The 19,813-nt window shown below is 40.3% G+C and overlaps 1 protein-coding gene across 4 annotated transcripts in view; it reads right to left on the bottom strand.

Moving 5' to 3' along the window:
- Positions 1 to 2: 2 nt before the first annotated feature.
- The window catches only part of TDG (thymine DNA glycosylase), a 22,973-nt gene continuing 3,162 nt past the window's right edge, over positions 3 to 19,813 (bottom strand). The window contains exons 2-11 of one of the 4 annotated variants that reach the window (XM_025401704.1): positions 15,397 to 15,470; positions 11,719 to 11,861; positions 8,686 to 8,927; positions 7,805 to 7,874; positions 5,856 to 5,991; positions 5,572 to 5,654; positions 5,398 to 5,492; positions 3,888 to 4,059; positions 3,168 to 3,293; positions 3 to 1,934 (exon numbers count right to left, since the gene is read on the bottom strand). In XM_025401704.1, the coding sequence (XP_025257489.1) occupies positions 1,792 to 1,934; positions 3,168 to 3,293; positions 3,888 to 4,059; positions 5,398 to 5,492; positions 5,572 to 5,654; positions 5,856 to 5,991; positions 7,805 to 7,874; positions 8,686 to 8,927; positions 11,719 to 11,861; positions 15,397 to 15,407 (1,221 nt within the window). In that variant the 5' untranslated portion in view covers positions 15,408 to 15,470 and the 3' untranslated portion in view covers positions 3 to 1,791. The remainder of the gene's footprint in view (positions 1,935 to 3,167; positions 3,294 to 3,887; positions 4,060 to 5,397; positions 5,493 to 5,571; positions 5,655 to 5,855; positions 5,992 to 7,804; positions 7,875 to 8,685; positions 8,928 to 11,718; positions 11,862 to 15,396; positions 15,471 to 19,813) is intronic. The other 3 variants (XM_025401703.1, XM_025401705.1, XM_025401706.1) reach the window with 3 other exon arrangements.

The following is a 19,813-nucleotide window of genomic DNA, read 5'->3' as shown; positions in this document are numbered from 1 at the left end:
ACTTAAGGATAACAATTCTTAATACATTTTATTATAAAAGCCATCAGACTTTCAAATGAATTTTAAAATCTTTCAATATTATTTAATGAAAAAGTCTCATACTGTCATGTACAGGATATATCAACATTTACTACTCATCTGTCATGTTAGGAAAAACATCATTATTGTATGCTTGGAAAATCCTCAAACCCATCTCTAGTGGGTGTCTGTCATAATTTAAAGGGTATTTTCCCCATTCAAATAAAACAATCTATTGTAAAGCTACAATAGTTATATACCAAAGCAATACCTAGTTACATGCTTTACACAGTCCCGTGAAAAAATAATTTAATTGCTCCTAATCCCTGATGCAAGGCACTTCAAAGCACCCGCACAAAACGTCCATGTAAACAGCAGTACAGTATATCATTTAAATAACATAAATGACTTTTACACAGCTTGACCTAGACTTAAGGAAAAATAAAATCCATCACAGCCACAGCTAAAAAGCATGTTAAGATTCACAACAAGAATTTGTTTCTCTCACAGAGAAGAGCAATCATATAACCTCCTGGGGGTGGGAGAGACCTCCTAAATATTTTATACTGATTGACAAAACAGCATGCTCCCTGGGTATGTATGAAATCAGAATATTCAGGAGTGACTGAGAGGATGCAAATGGCATTTCTTAGTACCCAGCTTTAGTATCTACCAGACCTAGTAGTCTGGATTATTTGTAGCACCATGGAAAACTCATTAGAAAATCACAAAAGTATATACCTCAACCTTTCCATGAGGTTCATTTAATTCATAGTAACAAACAGCAATGATGCAGATAAAGAATCTTTAAAATTATTGGCTTACTGGATTTACCTAGCAAGAAAAATTCTATATTACTTATTTTAGTACATCTCATGTACATAAAGCACCAGTTTAAGTGAGATTATGAAGTATTTCCAGCATCTTTTTGCTTAGCCTAAAAGTTCATTTTTTATCACTTTCCATGGCACATTCTTAAAGCCAAGGAAGATAAAACTAGAATGGTGATAAATATGAATGGAGAAATACAGTTCCTTCCCTATCATATTTATGTGTCTCAAGTAAAACACAGACGAGTGGCAAAAGGTCTACTGCATTCTCTGAAACCTGCCACCCCAGAGTAGTTACTGGCTACTAGAGGATTAACACACAGGGCTGAGCAGGTCAAAGCCAGGGCTCTGTCAGGTAAGGTACAGTTTTTACTACCGAGCAACTCACAAACACCACTGGTAAAGCAAAGAGGTCTGAGTGTGCATATAACTCAGGGAACCCTGAGTTTACCCTTAGTTACCACTAAAAACTAATGAATGAGACTCCACTGAGGCTTAACTTCATATACAAAAATCAACACATTTGCCTCTTTGACAGTGGTAATTATTATTAGCATGCCCTGCTTAGGTATAAAAGGGATGATGGTATATCTAGGTTTATGCACAGTTAAGAATCAACTATAAATATTCAGACTTGTATTTTAAAATTACAGATCAAAAGTGACTCCCAAAAGAAAATCAATTTCTTCATAAATGAAATATAGTATATAAAAAGCTGGAATGATGATTAATTCAAATACAAAAGCTAGTATACAAAAACCCTACTTTTTCTTTCAAACTACTTAGGTTCATAAGGTTCATACTACCACACAACTGTTCTACATTACAATTACACCACTAGAGTAAAATACTAATAAAACAGTTCAGTTAGCAAACTGAGGTTCTACTTGTTGACAACTGCATTAAAACTGCAGCATTTAAGCAGAGCTGAGAAGCACCATTCTTAAGCATGACTTTCTTCTTCCTGTTCTTGTGTTCCACAGTGATTATTAAAGGAAGGAATCTGGTCTGTAAATGACTGGGTCATCCACTGCCCATTAGGAATGCCACTGAAAGTTGATTCTCCTCTTAACTCCGCACTGTCAACTGCCAGAAAGACAAAGTTAGTTTATGCCATTTAGAAATTTTTGCTTTTTTTAAAATAGAGACTGGGTCTCACTCTGTCGCCCCCAGGTTGGAATGTAGTGGCACGATGACAGCTCTTTGCAGCCTCAAACTCCTGGGCTTCAGTGATCCTCCCATCTTAGCCTCTCAAAGCACTGGGATTACAGGGGTGAGCCACCACATCAGCTTCTTTGGAAGTTTTTTTTCTTTTTGAGACGGTGTCTCACTCTGTCACCCAGGCTGGAGTGCAGTGTGGTGATTTTGGCTCAGCCTCTGCTTTCCGGGTTTGAGTGATTCTCCTGCTTCAGCCTCCCAAGTAGCTAGGATTACAGGTGCCTGCCACCATGCCCAGCTAATTTTTGTATATTTTAGTAGAGACGGGGTTTCACCATGTTGGCCAGGCTGGTCTTGAACTCCTGACCTCAAATGATCCACCCACCTCAGCCTCTCAAAGTGCTGGGATTACAGCTGTGAACCATCATGCCCGACCTGGAAGTTTTAAATGATCAAAGTAGGAGATTTTAACAGTCTAGTGAAGGAGAATTATTATTAAAATAGTTAAGCAAGCTTCCTGAATACAATTATAAGTTTCTGTTCTATTTTTCAGATACGGGACTCATTTGTTATTAATCCTCATTTGTTATTAAAGGAGGAAAATGCAACTAGAATTGCCGAGAGTTCATGACTTGAAGAAAATGCACTGTAGGCCAGGCACCACTGTAGGCAAGGCACAGTGGCTCACGCCTGTAATCCCAGCACTTTGGGAGGCTGAGGCGGGGCGGATCACAAGGTCAGGAGATCGAGACCATCCTGGCTAACACGGTGAAACCCTGTCTCTACTAAAAATACGAACAAAAATTAGTTGGGCGTGGTGGCGGGCGCCTGTAGTCCCAGCTACTCGGGAAGTTGAGGCAGGAGAATGGTGTGAACCCGGGAGGCGGAGTTTGCAGTGAGCTGAGATGGTGCCACTGCACTCCAGCCTGGGTGACAGAGCGAGACTCCATCTCAAAAACAAACAAACAAACAGAAAATGCACTGTAAAAGTCTGTGTAATTCAAGGTGAAATAACCATCAATTTTTCACTATTAGTCACTAAATAAAATTTCATATTACCATTCCCATTCTTCAATCATTTACTCTCCTTCTATTAAAATCTTCCCCCCAATCCTGGCAAAACCGTCTTTGAAAGGAATACACATGTGGAGGGAAACATACTTAGCCCATTTGAAGAGAAGCTGCAAGGTTCACCGTTGCATGGATTTTCTCCGTAAGCACCACCATATGCTGCCTCGTAACCTGGATCATATTTTTCTTCCTTAACAGCCATCTTCTTTGCATCCTCTGTGAGGAGGGTAAAAAGGATTTAAAACTGATTTTGTACAACAATTTTGAAAGTAGCTTTATTCAGAAATAATGAACAATTATTTTTCTTGAATGTTCACATATACTGAGATACGTCTCTATTAATCTTTGAAACATAGCATATACTAAATAAACACATAAGAATTGTAAAACCTCTTATATTCATTAGGTAGGGTACAATATTTCTTACATCCCTCTGCTCTGGCACTCTGAAGGTGAATTATCTGTAGGAGTGCCAGAGTAGAGGGAAGACCTTGGTAAAAGGAGATTTTAACAGTGACTAATATTCATTATCAGAGCATTCTGGCTGCAAATATAATTGTTTTCTTTTCTCCTGCTTTTAAATCCACAAAATACTTTCTGTAATACGTGTGTGTGTGTGTGTATCCATTATCAGAGTGTGTGTGATAACATCTGTGTGTGCGTGATAATCATCCATTATCAGAGCACTGTGGCTGCAAATATAATTGTTTTCTTTTCTCCTGCTTTTAAATCCACAACATACTTTATGTAATGTGTGTGTGTGTATATATAGACACAAAATGAATAAAAGGAATGAGGACAGTAACGTACCTTGGGCAAGCTGTAGGTCAAATGTATACTGCACCTCTTGAACATCCATATTTCTTTCAATGCCTTTCAACTGATCTCTTAAGTCCTTCAGTTTTATGTAGTAATGAACTTTGTCTTGGGCTCGAGGAAACTGAGCACATCTTGCACTGGATGATGGCATAACATAGCAGAGCTAGAACCACAACATTTTATAACTTCAGAAATCTTAAAATTCTATTGAATTCACTCATATTGAGATTAGAGTATTTGTCTTTATTTGGGTTAGTAACTTGATACTTAACTACATATAAATATATGTAAAAATCAATAAAAGTAGTTGCGTTTAAGTTTGAATTTGTAATACTGACTTATTACCAAGTCAGTAAGTAAAAAATAATGAGCCTCCTCCTAATACGCTGCCTCCTGGGTTCAAGCGATTCTCCTGCCTCAGCCTCCTACGTAGCTGGGATTACAGTGCACGCCACCATGCCTGGCTAATTTTTGTATTTTTTAGTGGAGATGGGGTTTCACCATGTTGGCCAGGCTGGTCTCAAACTCCTAACCTCAGGTGATCCGCCTGCCTCGGCCTCCCAAAGCGCTGGGATTACAGGCGTGAGCCACCACGCCCAGCCTCCAAATGGCATGTAACAGAGAATGATACAGTACTCTACAGGAAGTACTGAACTTGTACAATTTTAACCAAGTAGACAAAGGTGGGCCTTCATTTAAGCAAAAACCGGTGCCATAATAAAAGTCATCAATTGCACATTTATAAGAAGTTATAAACAAAAAAAAATTTTAAAGGAGAAGTTTAAATATATGTAGGTGGCAGTAACATTTTTAGGTCTCCACAAAAACCTGGCAGCAAATTAGCTTCTCCATCAGTTAAAATGTTGTATATACAACATGTAAATCTGTGCACTGTGTTGTTTTTTAAAAGTTGTAAACAAAACCTAAAACCATATTTAAGAAGCAAAATTGGGACCAAATGCCTGCAGAAGCTCTGTAGAGATGAGAGTTTGAAAAACACTGTTCTTTCATGATGACTTTGTGTATAAGACAACAGTACTGAATACCAGTTAGGTTGGCTGGAGGCTTGTCTGGGTTCTATTATTTATATGGCTCTAAAATGAAGTTGAGCTAAGATACATAAATGGGGCAATTAGTTTTCCTAATCAGGATCATGTCTGCGTTTCCACGTTTGTTTCACAACTGAGTACAAGGGCTAAACCATTTGAATTTGACAACTACATGCCATTAAATGTATTCTGAATGTAGTATATGAGCCAGTTCCTCTCAATATTTTCATTGAATAACAACATCAAGACATTTAGCTGACAAATGTTTTTCTTTCTAATAAACCCTAATAGTATGTGAATTAATTTACAACTATTAGTTAAAGCTGATGTATAGATATTAAAATACAGTGTAAATGTTTTGCATGGCATAAATCACGATAGGACAAATAAGTAAATTATCTAGAAAAAAATTCACATTTAACTGATTTACAAACTCAATTTTAGGGACTTACAGTTTCTGTGTCTGGAATCTTATGGGGCTGAAGCCCAAATTCCAAGTTCTTAACCTTTACTCCAAAAACTTCTTTACTAAAAATTTCATAAATACCTAAAATGAAATACAAACATATTTACATTGCCCATAATGTTAGCAAAGAAAAAAAATAAAATTTAAAAGTAAATCTTACATTTTCCATTAAACACTGCTATTCGTGGCTGATATTTCTGTAATTTCTGTACTAGAATACGTCCTCCTTCACGAAATTCTTTACTAAAATTGAATTAAAAAGTAGTCAAAAATACAAATATGGCAATATTTTTAATACGCTAGATTCAGACAGCTTTCAATGAAAGATTGTATCGCACATTTGTTGAGCTCAGCTTGAACTAGATACATATGATGTTCCTAGAATATTTGGGGCACCAGCCTAGTCAAGGTTCCAACCCATAAAAACAAATGCTGTGTACTTACCTGGAGAGATCTTTGCTACCAGGCGTCGTCCTTTCCACCATGTTGGTAAATCCAATACCATACTTCCCTGGTAAAGTATGATCATCCATATGGTTCAGCTGGACCTCGCTGAGCCCTGACATAAACAAACACTTCCCTGTGAAATGAAAATTCAGTTATTTTTTTTTTTTAGACAGGGTCTTGCTCTGTCACCCAGGCTAGAGGCTAGAGTGTAGTGGCACAATCATGGCTCAGTGCAGCCTCGACCACCGAGGCTCAAGTAATCCTCCCACCTCAGCCTCCTGAGTAGCTGGGACCCCAGGTGCACACCACCATGCCCAGCTAATTTTTGTATTTTTTGTAGAGACAGGGTTTCACCATGTTGCCCAGGCTGGTCTTGAACTCCTGGGCTCAAGTGATCTTCTCACTTCAGCCTCCAAAACTGCTGGGATTACAGGTGTGAGCCACCGCGCCTGGATTTAATCATCATAATTATCTTGCGAGATACTATTATTATCTCCTTTTCACAGGGGGTTGAGGCAAATGCTTGCCCAAGAATATATAGCAACTCAGTTTAGGAAACTTTGAGACTATTTTGCTTTACAATTGGTGATACCACCACCTCACACATAAATATACAGCAATAGACTAACAACAAACACCTTGACGGTGAAGAAATTTAAAAGTCCAAACTTCCCTAAAAAAGGAATTTTTTATAGGAACAATACGTTATTATTAGTTCCAAAACCACATTACTGTCAGTTGCCCTACATGTTCTGAATGTTACCGTTAGATAATCAATTAGTATTTCCTTAGGGTATATTGTATACACTGATCTATTAGGCAGTATAAGGTGAGATGATTTACATACAAGACAACTTATATAGAGAAGGTAATGCAACAGTAGTTACGCTTGTTTTTTGTTTGTTTGTTTTCTTGTTTTTTTGATACAGGGTCTAGTTCTGTCACCGAGGCTGGAGTGCAGTGGAGTAATTGTGGCTCACTGCAGCCTCTACCTCTCAGGCTCAAGCAATCTTCCCAATCCAGCCTCTGTAGTAGCTGGAACTACAGGTGTGCACCACAACCTCTACCTTATTTTTTGTAGAGATGAGATCTTGCTATGTTGTACAGGCTAGTCTCAAACTCCTGGCCTCAAGTGATCCTCCTGCTTTGGCCTCCCAAAGTGTTGGGATTACAGGCGTTAGCCATCAGATCCCGCCAACACTTCGTTGTAAAACTTACTCTAAAAATGTAAGTCTTTACTACTATTTTATGCTTTCCTAGAAAATAATCAGCAGAAATCTGGAAATGTTAGTATTATGTCTGCGTTGCCACAGAGATGTACTATACTATCGTTCCTATGCCTATAGATAACAATTTTTTAAAAAAATCATTTTTAAAAAGTAATACAACTTGACCGGGCGTTGTAGCTCACGGCTGTAATCCCAGCACTTTGGGAGGCTGAGGTGGGCAGATTATCTGAGGTTGGCAGTTCGAGACCAGCCTGACCAACATGGAGACATCCCATCTCTACTAAAAACACAAAATTAACCAGGCGTGGTGGCACATGCCTGTAATCCCAGCTACTAGGGAAGCTGAGGCAGGAGAATCACTTGAACCTGGGAGGCGGAGGCTGCGGTGAGCGGAGATTGCGCCATTGCACTCCAGCCTGCACAACAGCAAAATTCCATCTCAAAAAAAAAAAAAAGGTAGTACAACTCATTAGAAACAATTCAAACAAAAGAGAAAGTACTCTTATTCACGTCCCTCCACTCTCAGACTAAAATGTTAACAGTGACATATCATTTCAAACCCTCTTATTTTCATGTACAGACGCATATACAGAATATGAAACATGAATGTGTATTTACAGTCTCTTTCTTTTTAAAAACACAATTGGTTTTTTTGAAGAAACCTGTTAAAAAGGTATCTAATTTAAAAGTAAATTAATTTAAAAGGTAACCACTTACAAAAATGGTTTCCAGGTCCAGGGTAATGATGCCCTTTGTAAGCAGCCATTAGTCCCGGGTTTATGCCAATCTATAAAACAAAACAATTAAGACGTTTCATCTTAAAAAGTAGGACCTAAGCCTTAGGGTTTCTATGGAGGAGTGGTGGACAAAATTGAGTTGATTAAAATACAAATTTAATTGAGCATCATAAGCAATATCATTTACCAATCACTACTCTTGATCTGAACAAAGTATTTCATACATGGGAAAGAGATTTTCTTTATTTCAAAAGTTTTGCTGTTATTTTAAAAACCAGTTTGACTCCTTCATGATCCCAGGCCTCTCGCCCTCACCAACTGGGCTGCTTTGAGTCTGGAAAGAGAGGTCCTGGAACAATCAATCAATCTGAGCCCATGTCCAGCCACAATCCTGGTTCTCAGCTTTCAACAAGCTCGCTCCACATCACCTACACAATTATTCACATGCTGATGTTTCTTACAGTTACTGACAAAAATAAGAGCTTAAAATCTGTGCTACCATTTATGAAGTCTCCACAGGTATTCAGTCGAAGTGATTCACATGGATTATCTCATTTACTTGCAACCCTATAAGGGGGTGGTATTATCACCCTTGGTTTATCAGTGAGAAAACCGGTGTTCAGAAAGTTAATAAGGCTTATCCAAGATTATACTTGTGACAGGATTTGAACCCAGACAGCCTATATTTGGAGCCCACCCTCTTAAACACTCCCATATAACACAAACTCATGCAGGTGACACCATTTACCACCAAAAGGATTCTTGGTCCTTTTCAGCAAAATGCTATTTGCAAGGACAACTGTTAAGTAAAGCTAATCCCCCAATACTACTTATAAAATCCAACGAGGACAAAGATCTTACAATGACAATGTCCAGATTGAAGGTCAAAATATCGGGGAGAGTCTTGGTCAGAAGTTCAGCTTCTGAAATACCATTAAAACGGTCTACTTTTCTTTTTACTTTAAATGTGTCTGTAATTTTTTCTTGTTTTTCTTTGGATTTTGCAGACTTGCCAGATTTTTTTGACTCAGCAGGTTTTTTGGGTTCCACTGGTTTTTTTGGTTCTGTTGTTCTGGGTTTTCTTTTTCTTCCTTTTGGAGCCTCTGAAACACAATTTCCAGAAATGCAGAAAATCTTAACTTAGCAACTTTAGCAGCTTTCCCAGAAAAGTTACCCAACAAGCACCTTTTGTACCTGTCTCCCCAAAATTAAACTCTTACAGTCCCAACATCAGTCCCCTCTGCAGTATCCTCCCCTTCTTTCACCCTAGAACTGGGTTCATGCAATCCTCCATGCCTACTTTCCTTCCCCTGCTGTTTGTGGGAAGAATAATCATAGACTATTATTTTCTACACAGCATTACTTGGCATCTTAACCTCCTCAGGGATACAAAGTTTCTATGTATCATTTTATATAAATTCTAAATGTAAATACACAAATAAGCAAACAAGAACAGAAAAATAGAGAAACAGGAAGGAAGGGAAACATTTTAACTCAATTTCCCCAGTAGAAAACCACAAATGGGCCAGGTATGGTGGCTTATGTCTGTAATCCCAGCACTTTGGGAGGGCAATTTGGGAGGCCAAGGCAGGCAGATCACCCGGAGGTCAGGAGTTCGAAACCAGCCTGGCCAACATGGTGAAACCCTCGTCTCTACTAAAACTATAAAAATATTAGCCAGGCATGGTGGTGTGCACTGTAATCCCAACTACTCGGGAAACTGAGGCAGGAGAACTGCTTGAACGCAGGAGAATTGCTTGAACGCAGGAGGTGGAGGCTGCAGTGAGCTGAGATCATGCCTCTGCACTCCAGCCTGGACAACAGAGCAAGGCTCTGTCACCAAAAAAAAAAAAAACAGAAAGAAAAACACAAATGGCTTGTGGCTTGTTTTAGAGATGAGGTATATTCTGTTCCATACATAGTTGAAGAGAGAAATTTAGGGGTGCTCAGGATGACATCTCTGGGTTGGCAGTATTTTTCAAAAGGCAGGAGGAGGGATCCGACCTCAGGACCTAAAGCAGTTTCTCAACCTCCACACTATTGACATTTCAGGCTGCACAATTTTTTGTTGTGGGTGGCTGTCCTGCACATTACAGAACGTTTAATAGCACCCTTGATCTCTACCCACTAGATGCTAGTAGTACCCTGCCAGTCTTTATCATCAAAAGTGTCTTCAGACAATGTCAAATGCCCCTTGGGAGGGCAAAATCACCCTTGATTGAAAACCACTGACCTATAGTTGCCCAGCAGGAAGCCCTGGTTTTCTTACCCTTAATTATTTAACATTTCTCCTAACTACTCAGGCCTCTACCCGACTCTACTCCTCTTTGGCATTTCCCCCAGTCAAGCCTGGCAGGATACAGGCAGTCAGTCCCTCCTCTCTTCTGCCTCACATTGCCTTAGCCACTCCCTATGCCAACGGATCCACCATGATTGGCATGTAGCTGGGGAAGTCTAATGCGGAGGCAGTTATTAGATGTGTTCCCGCAATTAGTAAACCGAAACCCTGAGCACATTTCTCATACAAATACTGTTACACTGGAGAAAATCACTAACTTCTCTCCATCCACTCTCCCGCCCCCGGAATCTATGATTTTCTTCTAATTCTCTGTCTTGGTGAATGGCACCTCCTCAACCAAATGCCTATGCCAGAAACCTGGCAGTTACTTCTGGACTCCCCTTTCTCCCCCACTACCCTGCCATGCTACCCCCAACCACATGAAACCCATTAGCCATGGCTAGGTAATTCTACCTCCTAAGTGTTTCCCAACTCTCCACCCCTTCAGGTCCTCCTCAGTACTCCCTTAGATTATTCAAACAGTGTCTCTAATCCATCTAATCCACTCATTGCCTCTGAGGTTTTTTGTTTGTTTGTTTTTGTTTTGAGACAAGAGTCTCACACTATTGCCCAGGCTGGAGAGCAGCGGTGCGATCTTGGCTCACTGCAGCCTCTCAGCCTCTGCCTCTAGGATTCAAGCAATTCTCGTGCCTCAGCCTCCCCAGAAGCTGGAATTACAGGCATGCACCACCACGCCCGGCTAATTTGTATATTTTCAGCAGAGGCGGGGTTTTGCCATGTTGGCCAGGCTGGTCATGAGCTCCTGACCTCAGGTGATCTACCCATCTCAGCCTTCCAAAATGCAGGGATTACAGGTGTGAGTCACTGTGCCCGGCCTGCCTCCAAGTTCTAACTTGTTGTCTACCAACCAATCTATCCTCTCTAATATTTCCAGACTAATTTGTAAAGCACCAATCAAGTCAAGTCATCCCTTGCTTACATTCTCTCAACAGCTCCCTATTGCCTTCATGATAGAATATAAATTCTTTGGGATAAAAAACAAGCTTCAACTGTTCCCATCTGGCCTCATCTCTCACTATTTCCTTGTTACATCCCAGACTCCAAGGACACAGAATTGCTGTTTCTGGCCGTGCCATGCTTGTGTGTGTCCGTACCCGGCCTGTGTAGCCCCCTCAGCCTGGACACTTCCCTACTCTCATCTTCATGGGGATGAAGCCTCCGCACTGTTAGAGTTTCAGAGCCCTGGTGTTATTTCTCTGCTCCAAGAAGCGGCCTCTGAGCCATCAGTCTGAGTTAGAAGCCAACCCCATAAGCTCTCAGGGCATTCATTCTATGTCCCTCTTCACTATGAACTGTGCTGAGCTGTAACGTGTATTTACTTATTACTGTTCTCTATTAGATTATGAGATATTTTTGGGCAGGATCCATGTTCTTTTATTCCCCAGAACCTATCAGTGCTTAGCACAGACTAAGTACTTAAAAAGTGGATTTGACCTTTTAACACTAAAATAGAGCTAAAATTCACCATGAAACCCTTTCTTAAATAAGCTGGCTGATCCGATGTTGAATTTTCTAAGCTCTCATGGTGAAACTACCTTGCACTGGTTCCTGAGCAGGAGCTGGGGCTGGAACTTCTTCTGGAATTTGCTGTTCATTCACAACTGCCATATTAGGAGCTTCAGCCATCATTTGTTGAAATGGAAACGTATAAAAAGCTTGAGCTTGCTGAAGGGAATAGCTGAAAGAATAATGAAGCATGAGACGTAATGATAAAATTACCCAAATGTAAATCCAAATGATCAGCTGTACAAAAGTCTTCAGTATAGTATTCAGTATTTTGTAACCAGACTAAAGTATTTATTTAGAGTGGATTACAGGGAGGAGAGATCTAGTCCTGTATGTACACGTTCACCAACCTTTACTGAGTGCTTACTAACCAACCATTAACTCTTGCACTGTTTAATGATAAGATGTGTCACTGATAAAACCGATCAGTCCTGTCAAGTCAGCCCAGACTTTCTCTGAAATAAGACTGAGGGAATTTTCTAGCAGACAAACTTGAAAGGTCTATCAACCCATACAGGGTTAAGATGTCCCCAAATACAATTTGTGCCCCTACTTTCAGTATCCTTCAGTATTTAATCACCCAAAGATCCCCTCCAATCTAATTAAGATTCTCTTTTAGTTTCTTTTTATTTGCCTGTTTACTTCTTTTTTCATTAGTTTTTTTCTGTGTGTGTGGAGACAGGGTCTCCCTCTGTCACGCAGGTTGGAGTGCAGTGGTGCGATCTTGGTTCACTGCTACTGCTGAGGTAGATCTCAAGGGATCCTCCCACCTCAGCCTCCCAAGTAGCTGGGACTACAGGTGTGAGCCCCAATGCTTGGCTAATTTTTATATTTTTTGTCCAGATAGGGTTTTGCCATGTTGGCCAGGCTGGTCTGAACTTCTGAGCTCAAGAGATCTGCCCACCTCAGCTTCCCCGAGTGCTAGGATTACAGGTGTGAGCCACCGCACCCAGGCCTAGATTTGATTTTTATTGGTGGTGGTATTGTTGTTTTGCTGGGGTTACTTTTTTTTTTTTGCCACTGCTATGGTTGGAATGTGTCCCCCAAAGTTCACATGTTAAAAACTAAATCCCCAATGCAAGTGTTGAGAGGTAGGACGTTTATGAGGTGACAAGGCTCGCACAGTGGCTCACACCTGTAATCCCAGCACTTTGGGAGGTCGAGGAAGGTAGATCACCGGAGGTCAGGAGTTCATAACCAGCCTGACTAACATGGCAAAACCCCGCCTCTACTAAAAATACAAAAATTAGCCGGGCACAGTGGCATGCACCTGAAGTCCCAGATTTTTGGGAGGCTGAGGCAGGAGAATTGCTTGAGCCTGGAAGGCGGAGGTTGAAGTGAGCTGAGATTGTACCACTGCACTCCAGCCTGGGTGACAGAGCGAGATTCTGTCTCAAAAGAAAAAAAAAAAAAGAAAAAGGTGATCAGCTCAAGAGGAGGGCTCTCCCTTCATGAATGGGTTAATGCTATATTATCACAGGAGAGGGTTCCTGATAACAGGATGAGTAGATGAGTTAAACCTCCTTTCCTATCTCTGTCACAAGTGCTGCCTCACTGTGTGATTCCTTCTGCCATTTTATGATGCAGCAAGATGGCCCTCATCCGATGTAGCCCCTCCACCTTGAACTTTCCAGGCTCCAGAAGTAGGAGCCAAAAAAAACCTCTACTGTTTATTAATTGCCTAGTCTATGGTATTCCGAAATGCAACACAAAACAGATTAAGTCACTAAAGAGGAACGTGAAATGGATATTTTGTAAATGTGTTGAATTTATGAAGGAAAAAACCTCTAAACCTCTCTTCTGAACACGATTTAAATTTTGTTCAAAGTATTCTGTTCAAAGGAAAGAACGTGGGCTATCAAAGAAAACAATTAAAAAAAATACTTCTCATGGTCTTAAACCACTATCTCATGGTGTTGCTATTAGCATAAAACCAGGGAAGTAAATACATATTTGATGAAACTCAAGTCACAGCAAATGCCAAGTAATGCCATTAAATAGGCAGGAGAAGAAAAACAGTAGAAAGTAAAATGGAAAAGTTTGGTCTACTATTTGGAGAGGAAAGTCATGTTTTCTATGGCAAGATACTTTACTCATCAGTTTTCATTCTCATGACATTCACTGAAAGAGAACAGGAAACTCAGAAATCAGATTAAAAAGGGAAATGAGGCCAGGCATGGTGGCTCATGTCTGTAATCCTAGTGCTTTGGGAGGGCAAGGCAGGAGGATCACTTGAGGCCAGGAGTTCAAGAGTGGCCGGGGCAATATAGCAAGATCGCCACCTCCACAAAAATATTTTAAAACATTAGCTGGGCATGGTGGTACATGCTGGTAGCCCTAGCTGCTCAGGAGGGTGAGGCAGGAGAATTGCCTGAGTCTAGTAGTTAAAGGTTACAGTGAGCGATGATCACATTGCCGCACTCCAGCCTGGGAGACAGAACGAGACTCTGCCTCAACAACAACAAAAGAGGGAAAATGAGTACACTTTAAATGGATGAACTATGTAGTATGTAAATCATATCTCAATAAAATGGTTAACAGGAGAAAAAAAAAAGGCAAACTAAAGCATTTCCTGGATAAGCTTAAATGGCATGGGGAGACAAACGATAACAGACCACCCCAAGTGGCTGGGCTAAATGTTGGCAGCTCAAGATAAACAGAAGCCCAATCCCAATGGACAAACCACTGGAGAGGCATTTCCACTTCCAGCTATCTTTAAGGGTAGGTTGGTAAAGCAAAGATTAAGAATGAGTGAGAAAGAGATTAACCTGTATCATAAGAGTTTTATTTCTTTAAATATATTGTTCACAAATTACATAAAAATAAAGTTATGATTTAATAAACTAAAATACATTAACATGAGAAAACACTATGCAGCTACTAAAAAATTAAATAATTATGTAAAAGAACAGGAAACAGTTTATATTTTAAAACAGAAAAGAATACAAAATAGTAATGTAAACTAAGGCTACACATAAGGGAAAATATGTAGACAGGGACAGGAAGTTAAGATGTAGAACCATGCTTAGAACCATGCCTGGCACAAAGTAAAATGTCCTTTTTTTTCAAACTTTTCTTTAATATTATTAGTAGCGCTTTGCAATAAATTGTTAAAATACTGGTTGTTCAGTATTTATGATTTAAATATTCTAATGATGAATTGGATATGGCTAGGTTAGATCTGGAAGTCTTGAGCAATGGTCCTGTGGCAATTCTAACTAAAGAAACTGCAAGTTCTAACTGTGGTCAGTGGCAGCTTTCCGAGATTCTAATAGCACCTTGATTTAGCTTGAATATACAGAAACAAAGACATATGGTGACAATAAATGCCAGAGCAAAAGAATGCATGAGATGTGGTTGGGCACGGCAGCTCATGCCTGTAGTCCCAGCGCTTTGGGAGGTCACGGCAGCAGATCACCTGAGGTCAGGAGTTCGAGACCAGCCTGATCAACATGCAGAAACCCTGTCTCTACTAAAAACACAAAATTAGCTGGCGTGGTGGTGCATGCCTGTAATCTCAGCTAGTTGGGAGGCTGAGGTAGGAGAATCGCTTGAACCCAGGAGGTGGAGGTTGTGGTGAGCCAACATGGAGCCATTGCACTCCAGCCTGGACAACAAGAGCGAAACTCCATCTCATTAAAAAAAAAAAAAAAAAGCATGTGATGTGTTTTTACTCTGTCACATGGTCAGGAAGGCAATCTACCTACCACCCTCCCATGTTTCTTACTACTGCGCTCAGAATTTCACGTGTCCCATTTTGAGCACTTCATGAAAATGCAAACTGAAAATACATAAATTAGGGAGACATCGTTCACATTACAAGACGATTCTTTACTTTAAAAAAACCTCCAAATTGTTGGTATAGTCGGAGGTCGTTAATCATCTTCAGGAATTCTGGAGTTCAGAAGCTGAAAATAAAAATTCTAGAAATCACAGTGGGCTGCATAAAAAGTGAAAAATAAAAGGAAAAAGCATCTGAACTCTTATATTAGATAGGTATATCAAGTTTGAAAGAAATCTAGAAACTTATCTACAATAATGATATATCCCTTAATCTTTCTAAAAATGGACTGTGGCATTTTACAAAAAGTTAAATTAGAATGGATAAAGAAAAATAAACCTACGGAAAATAAAATGTGTGTGTTCTGAGGAATACACTATCTTTGAGCATTAAACTTAGCTTATTTACCTCAACAGCTTTCTAAAAGCCAGAATAAAAGAAAGATGGTAGATTACAACATTCTTATTACTTGGCAGAAACAAGCATTATATCTACACAAAATCTTCATAAACTTGAATGCTAGTTAACTAAAGAGTTCTGGATAACTGGTCGGACGCGGTGGCTCATGCCTGTAATCCCAGCATTTTGGGAGGCTGAGGTGGGTGGATCACGAGGTTAGGAGTTCGAGACCAGCCTGGCCAACACGGTGAAACCCCGTCTCTACTAAAAATACAAAACTTAGTTGGGCATGGTGGCATGCACCTGTAATCCTAGCTACTCAAAAGGCCGAGGCAAGAGAATTGCTTGAACCAGGGAGGTGGAAGTTGCAGTGAGCCAGGATCATGCCACTGCACTCCAGCCTGGGCAACAGAGCAAGACTCTGTCTTAAAAAAAAAAAAAAAAAGAAAAGGGCTCTGTATAATTTTATCTTCTATTATAATAACAACTAAATGTATAAGCAGCATAAACCTGTTTCAACCTCAGTGTGAGGATATTTCTTAAATACATTTGTGTATGCATAATGATCACTGCTACTTTATAATCCAGAACTCTGCAATGTTTCTGAGCAATAACTCTATGAGAAGGACAGTAACGAAGAGCATTTAGTCACTTATCCTCTCCGGGTATCCATTTCCTCACCATGAAAATGACGAATTAGATTCAGTGATTTCTACATATGTGGACAATATATAGGAAATAGGACTAGATCTGTCTAGACTCAAAACAGACCCCAAAAACTTTCTACTTTCTATAACTTCCTGATGTCAAACTTAAAAGCGTGATTGATTTTATTTCCCTTTGTTCACTTTTCCTCCCCCATCATTTACCTTTGTCTCAAATATTCTTCACTCCCTCTCTCTCTCCCTCATTTTCCTGTTTACCTCTTTCTCTCCTAGCCTCCATTTGCACTCACCTTCTGTTGAACTGCAGTGCTCACACATTGTTTTTCTGTTGTTATTTTTGGTTTGTTTGTTTTTTGAGACCGAGTCTTATTCTGTCATCCAGGCTGGAATGCAATGGCGTGATTTCGGCTCACTGCAACCTCTGCTTCCTGGGTTCAAGTGATTCTCCTGCCTCAGCCTCCTGAGTAGCTGGGATTACAGGCGCGCCACTACACCCGGCTAATTTTTATACTTTTAGTAGAGATGGGGTTTTACCATGTTGGTCAGGCTGGTCTCCAACTCCTGACCTCATCATCTGCCCACCTCAGCCTCCCCAAAGTGCTGGGATTACAGGCGTGAGCCACCTCACCCAGCTAGATTGGTTTTTTATAGCTGCTTGGAACTGATGAACTGTGTACAGTCATCCTTTAGTTACTAATCAATCTTTCTAAAAATGGACTGTGGTATGTACCTAGTTTCGTGTACATAGGGGATTGGTTCTAGGACTCCTCACAGATACCAGTATCTAAGGATGCTCAAGTCGCTCGATACAAAATGGCATAGTATTTGTATATAACCTATGCAGATCCTCCCTTATACTTTACATCATCTTTACATTACTCATAATACCTAATACAATGTAAATGCTATGTAAGTAGCTGTCATCCTGCATTCTTTTTATCTGTACTATTTTTTTTTTTTTTTTTTTGAGACGGAGTCTCGCTGTGCTCCCAGGCTGGAGTGCAGTGGCGTGATCTCGGCTCACTGCAAGCTCCGCCTCCCGGGTTCACGCCATTCTCCTGCCTCAGCCTCCCAAGTAGCTGAGACTACAGGCGCCTGCCACCACGCCCGGCTAGTTTTTTTTTTTTTTGTATTTTTAGTAGAGACGGGGTTTCACCATGTTAGCCAGGATAGTCTCGATCTCCTGACCTCGTGATCCACCCGCCTCGGCCTCCCAAAGTGCTGGGATTACAGGCTTGAGCCACCGCGCCCGGCCCTGTACTATTTTTTAATGTTGTTATTTATTTGTCTTTTTTTTTCCCCAAATAATTTAAATCCACAGTTGGTTGAATTCTTAGATGTAGAATCCATAGATATGGAAGGGTGACTGTATTTTCTGATAGTCTTTCTCAAAACACACATACACACACTCCACACAGAGAGTTCATTAAGAAGTCTAGTTAATTCAGATTTGCTATTTTTTAATTTTTTTAATTATTAATTTTTAGAGACGGAGTCTTACTCTGTCACCCGTGCTGGAGTGCAGTGGCATAATCATAGTTGGCTGCAGCCTCCAACTCCTGGGCTCCAGTGATCCTCCTGCCTCAGCCTCCTGAGTAGCTGAGACCTCAGGCGCACACCACCATGCCTGGCTAGATTTGCTGTATTTCAAAAAACTAAATCTTTAAGGTTTTCTCTAAAATTAATGACTCCAACTTCTTTTATCTTCAATTATTTTACACTATTTTAGGGATTTAAGTTGCTTTTTTCTTTTTTAAGAGACAGGGTCTGGCTCTGTCACCCAGGCTGGAGTGCAGTGGTGCTATCATAGCTCACAGTAACCTCACACACCTGGGCTCAGGCAATCCTTTCGCCTCAGTCTCCTGAGTAGCTGGAACTACAGGTACATGCATCTATGCCTGGCTAAATTTTAAATTTTTTGTAGAGATGAGGTTTCACTATGTTGCCCAGGCTAGTCTTGAACTCCTGGCCTCAAGTGATCCTCCCACCTTGGCCTCCCAAAGGCTGGGATTACAGGTGTGAGCCACTGCACTCAGCCTAAGTTGCTATTTTCTAAATACATCTTATTATCTTCACTTAAAAAAAGCACATGCCATACTGAATACTTACAAAATAATGAACAAGGCTAAATAATCCAAATACTCAACTAAAGGGGTCTGGTTATGTCAATTATGATGCGATAGCACCATAACTATTGTTAAGATTCCATTTGATATTGCTAGATGGAGGTCTGTGTATTCACCATATGTACCTTCTACTAGAAACTGTGAATATAAAGATTTAGAATACGCCAGTCCTCCTATAGTATTCCTCAAATAGTATAATTCCTCATGTAGTATGATGTCAAATTTCTTCAGTATTTGGTCATTTTTCGGTACTCAGAATCAAACAAAACTCCAGATAAAGCCTCATCAGCCTGAAACTGAGCAGGACTACCAACTTGCTCATTTTGGAGACAAACTGCAGAATCCATGACACTAGCTATACTGGCACCCTCATTATACTGTTGATTCACACTGAGTTTCCCATCAATGAAAACTGTCCTTGTATCACTTCTCCCTCATTCCACTTTATCACTGATTTTTCTGCAGCTGAGTATAGGATTGTGCCTCTTCTTTATAAAAGATGATTCACCATTCCAGTCAGTCAGGATTTATCTGGACTCTGATTCAATCAATCAGTCAATTCCACAAATTCCTCCCAGGCTTGGGTCACTCACGAATTTTATCAGCATGCCATCAGCACCCTGCTGCTGTTAAGCTACTGAAAGGAACAAAGTTAGGGATAGAGATACATGGCATATGAGTACAGACCTCTCTTCAGTCTGCCTGATTCTTTCAGTAGTAAGCCAGGTTTTTATTTCACCTAACTGGATTGCCATCAGCCCATCGCCATCTTGCCCACTAAGAGAAGCGGTAAAGCAGATTTGCTAGCTAGAGAGGCAGACTTTGAAGCCAGGTCATCTGGATTCAAATTTCAGCTCTCCCATTTACTAGCTCTGGGGGCAAGTTCCTTAATCTCTTTATGCCTCTTAATCTCTTCCATATCTGTAAAATGGCAACAGAACCTAATAATTGGTTATGAGGATTAAGCTAGTTGGCATATGTAAAATATCCAAAACAGTATCTGGTATATAATAAATTTGCTATAATAATGACTACCATAGGTACCTCCTGTCAGCACCCTTCTGATGCTGCCTGTCTAGTACAGGTCTTGCTTTCTTTCTGAACTGATACTGTAGTGTAATGGTCACTAGTTATGCTACCATGCCTGGCTAAT

Source organism: Theropithecus gelada, chromosome 11, assembly GCF_003255815.1.
Source record: "Theropithecus gelada isolate Dixy chromosome 11, Tgel_1.0, whole genome shotgun sequence".
In the NCBI taxonomy this organism is placed as follows: domain Eukaryota; kingdom Metazoa; phylum Chordata; class Mammalia; order Primates; family Cercopithecidae; genus Theropithecus; species Theropithecus gelada.
This window is presented reverse-complemented; position numbering and strand designations above follow the sequence as displayed.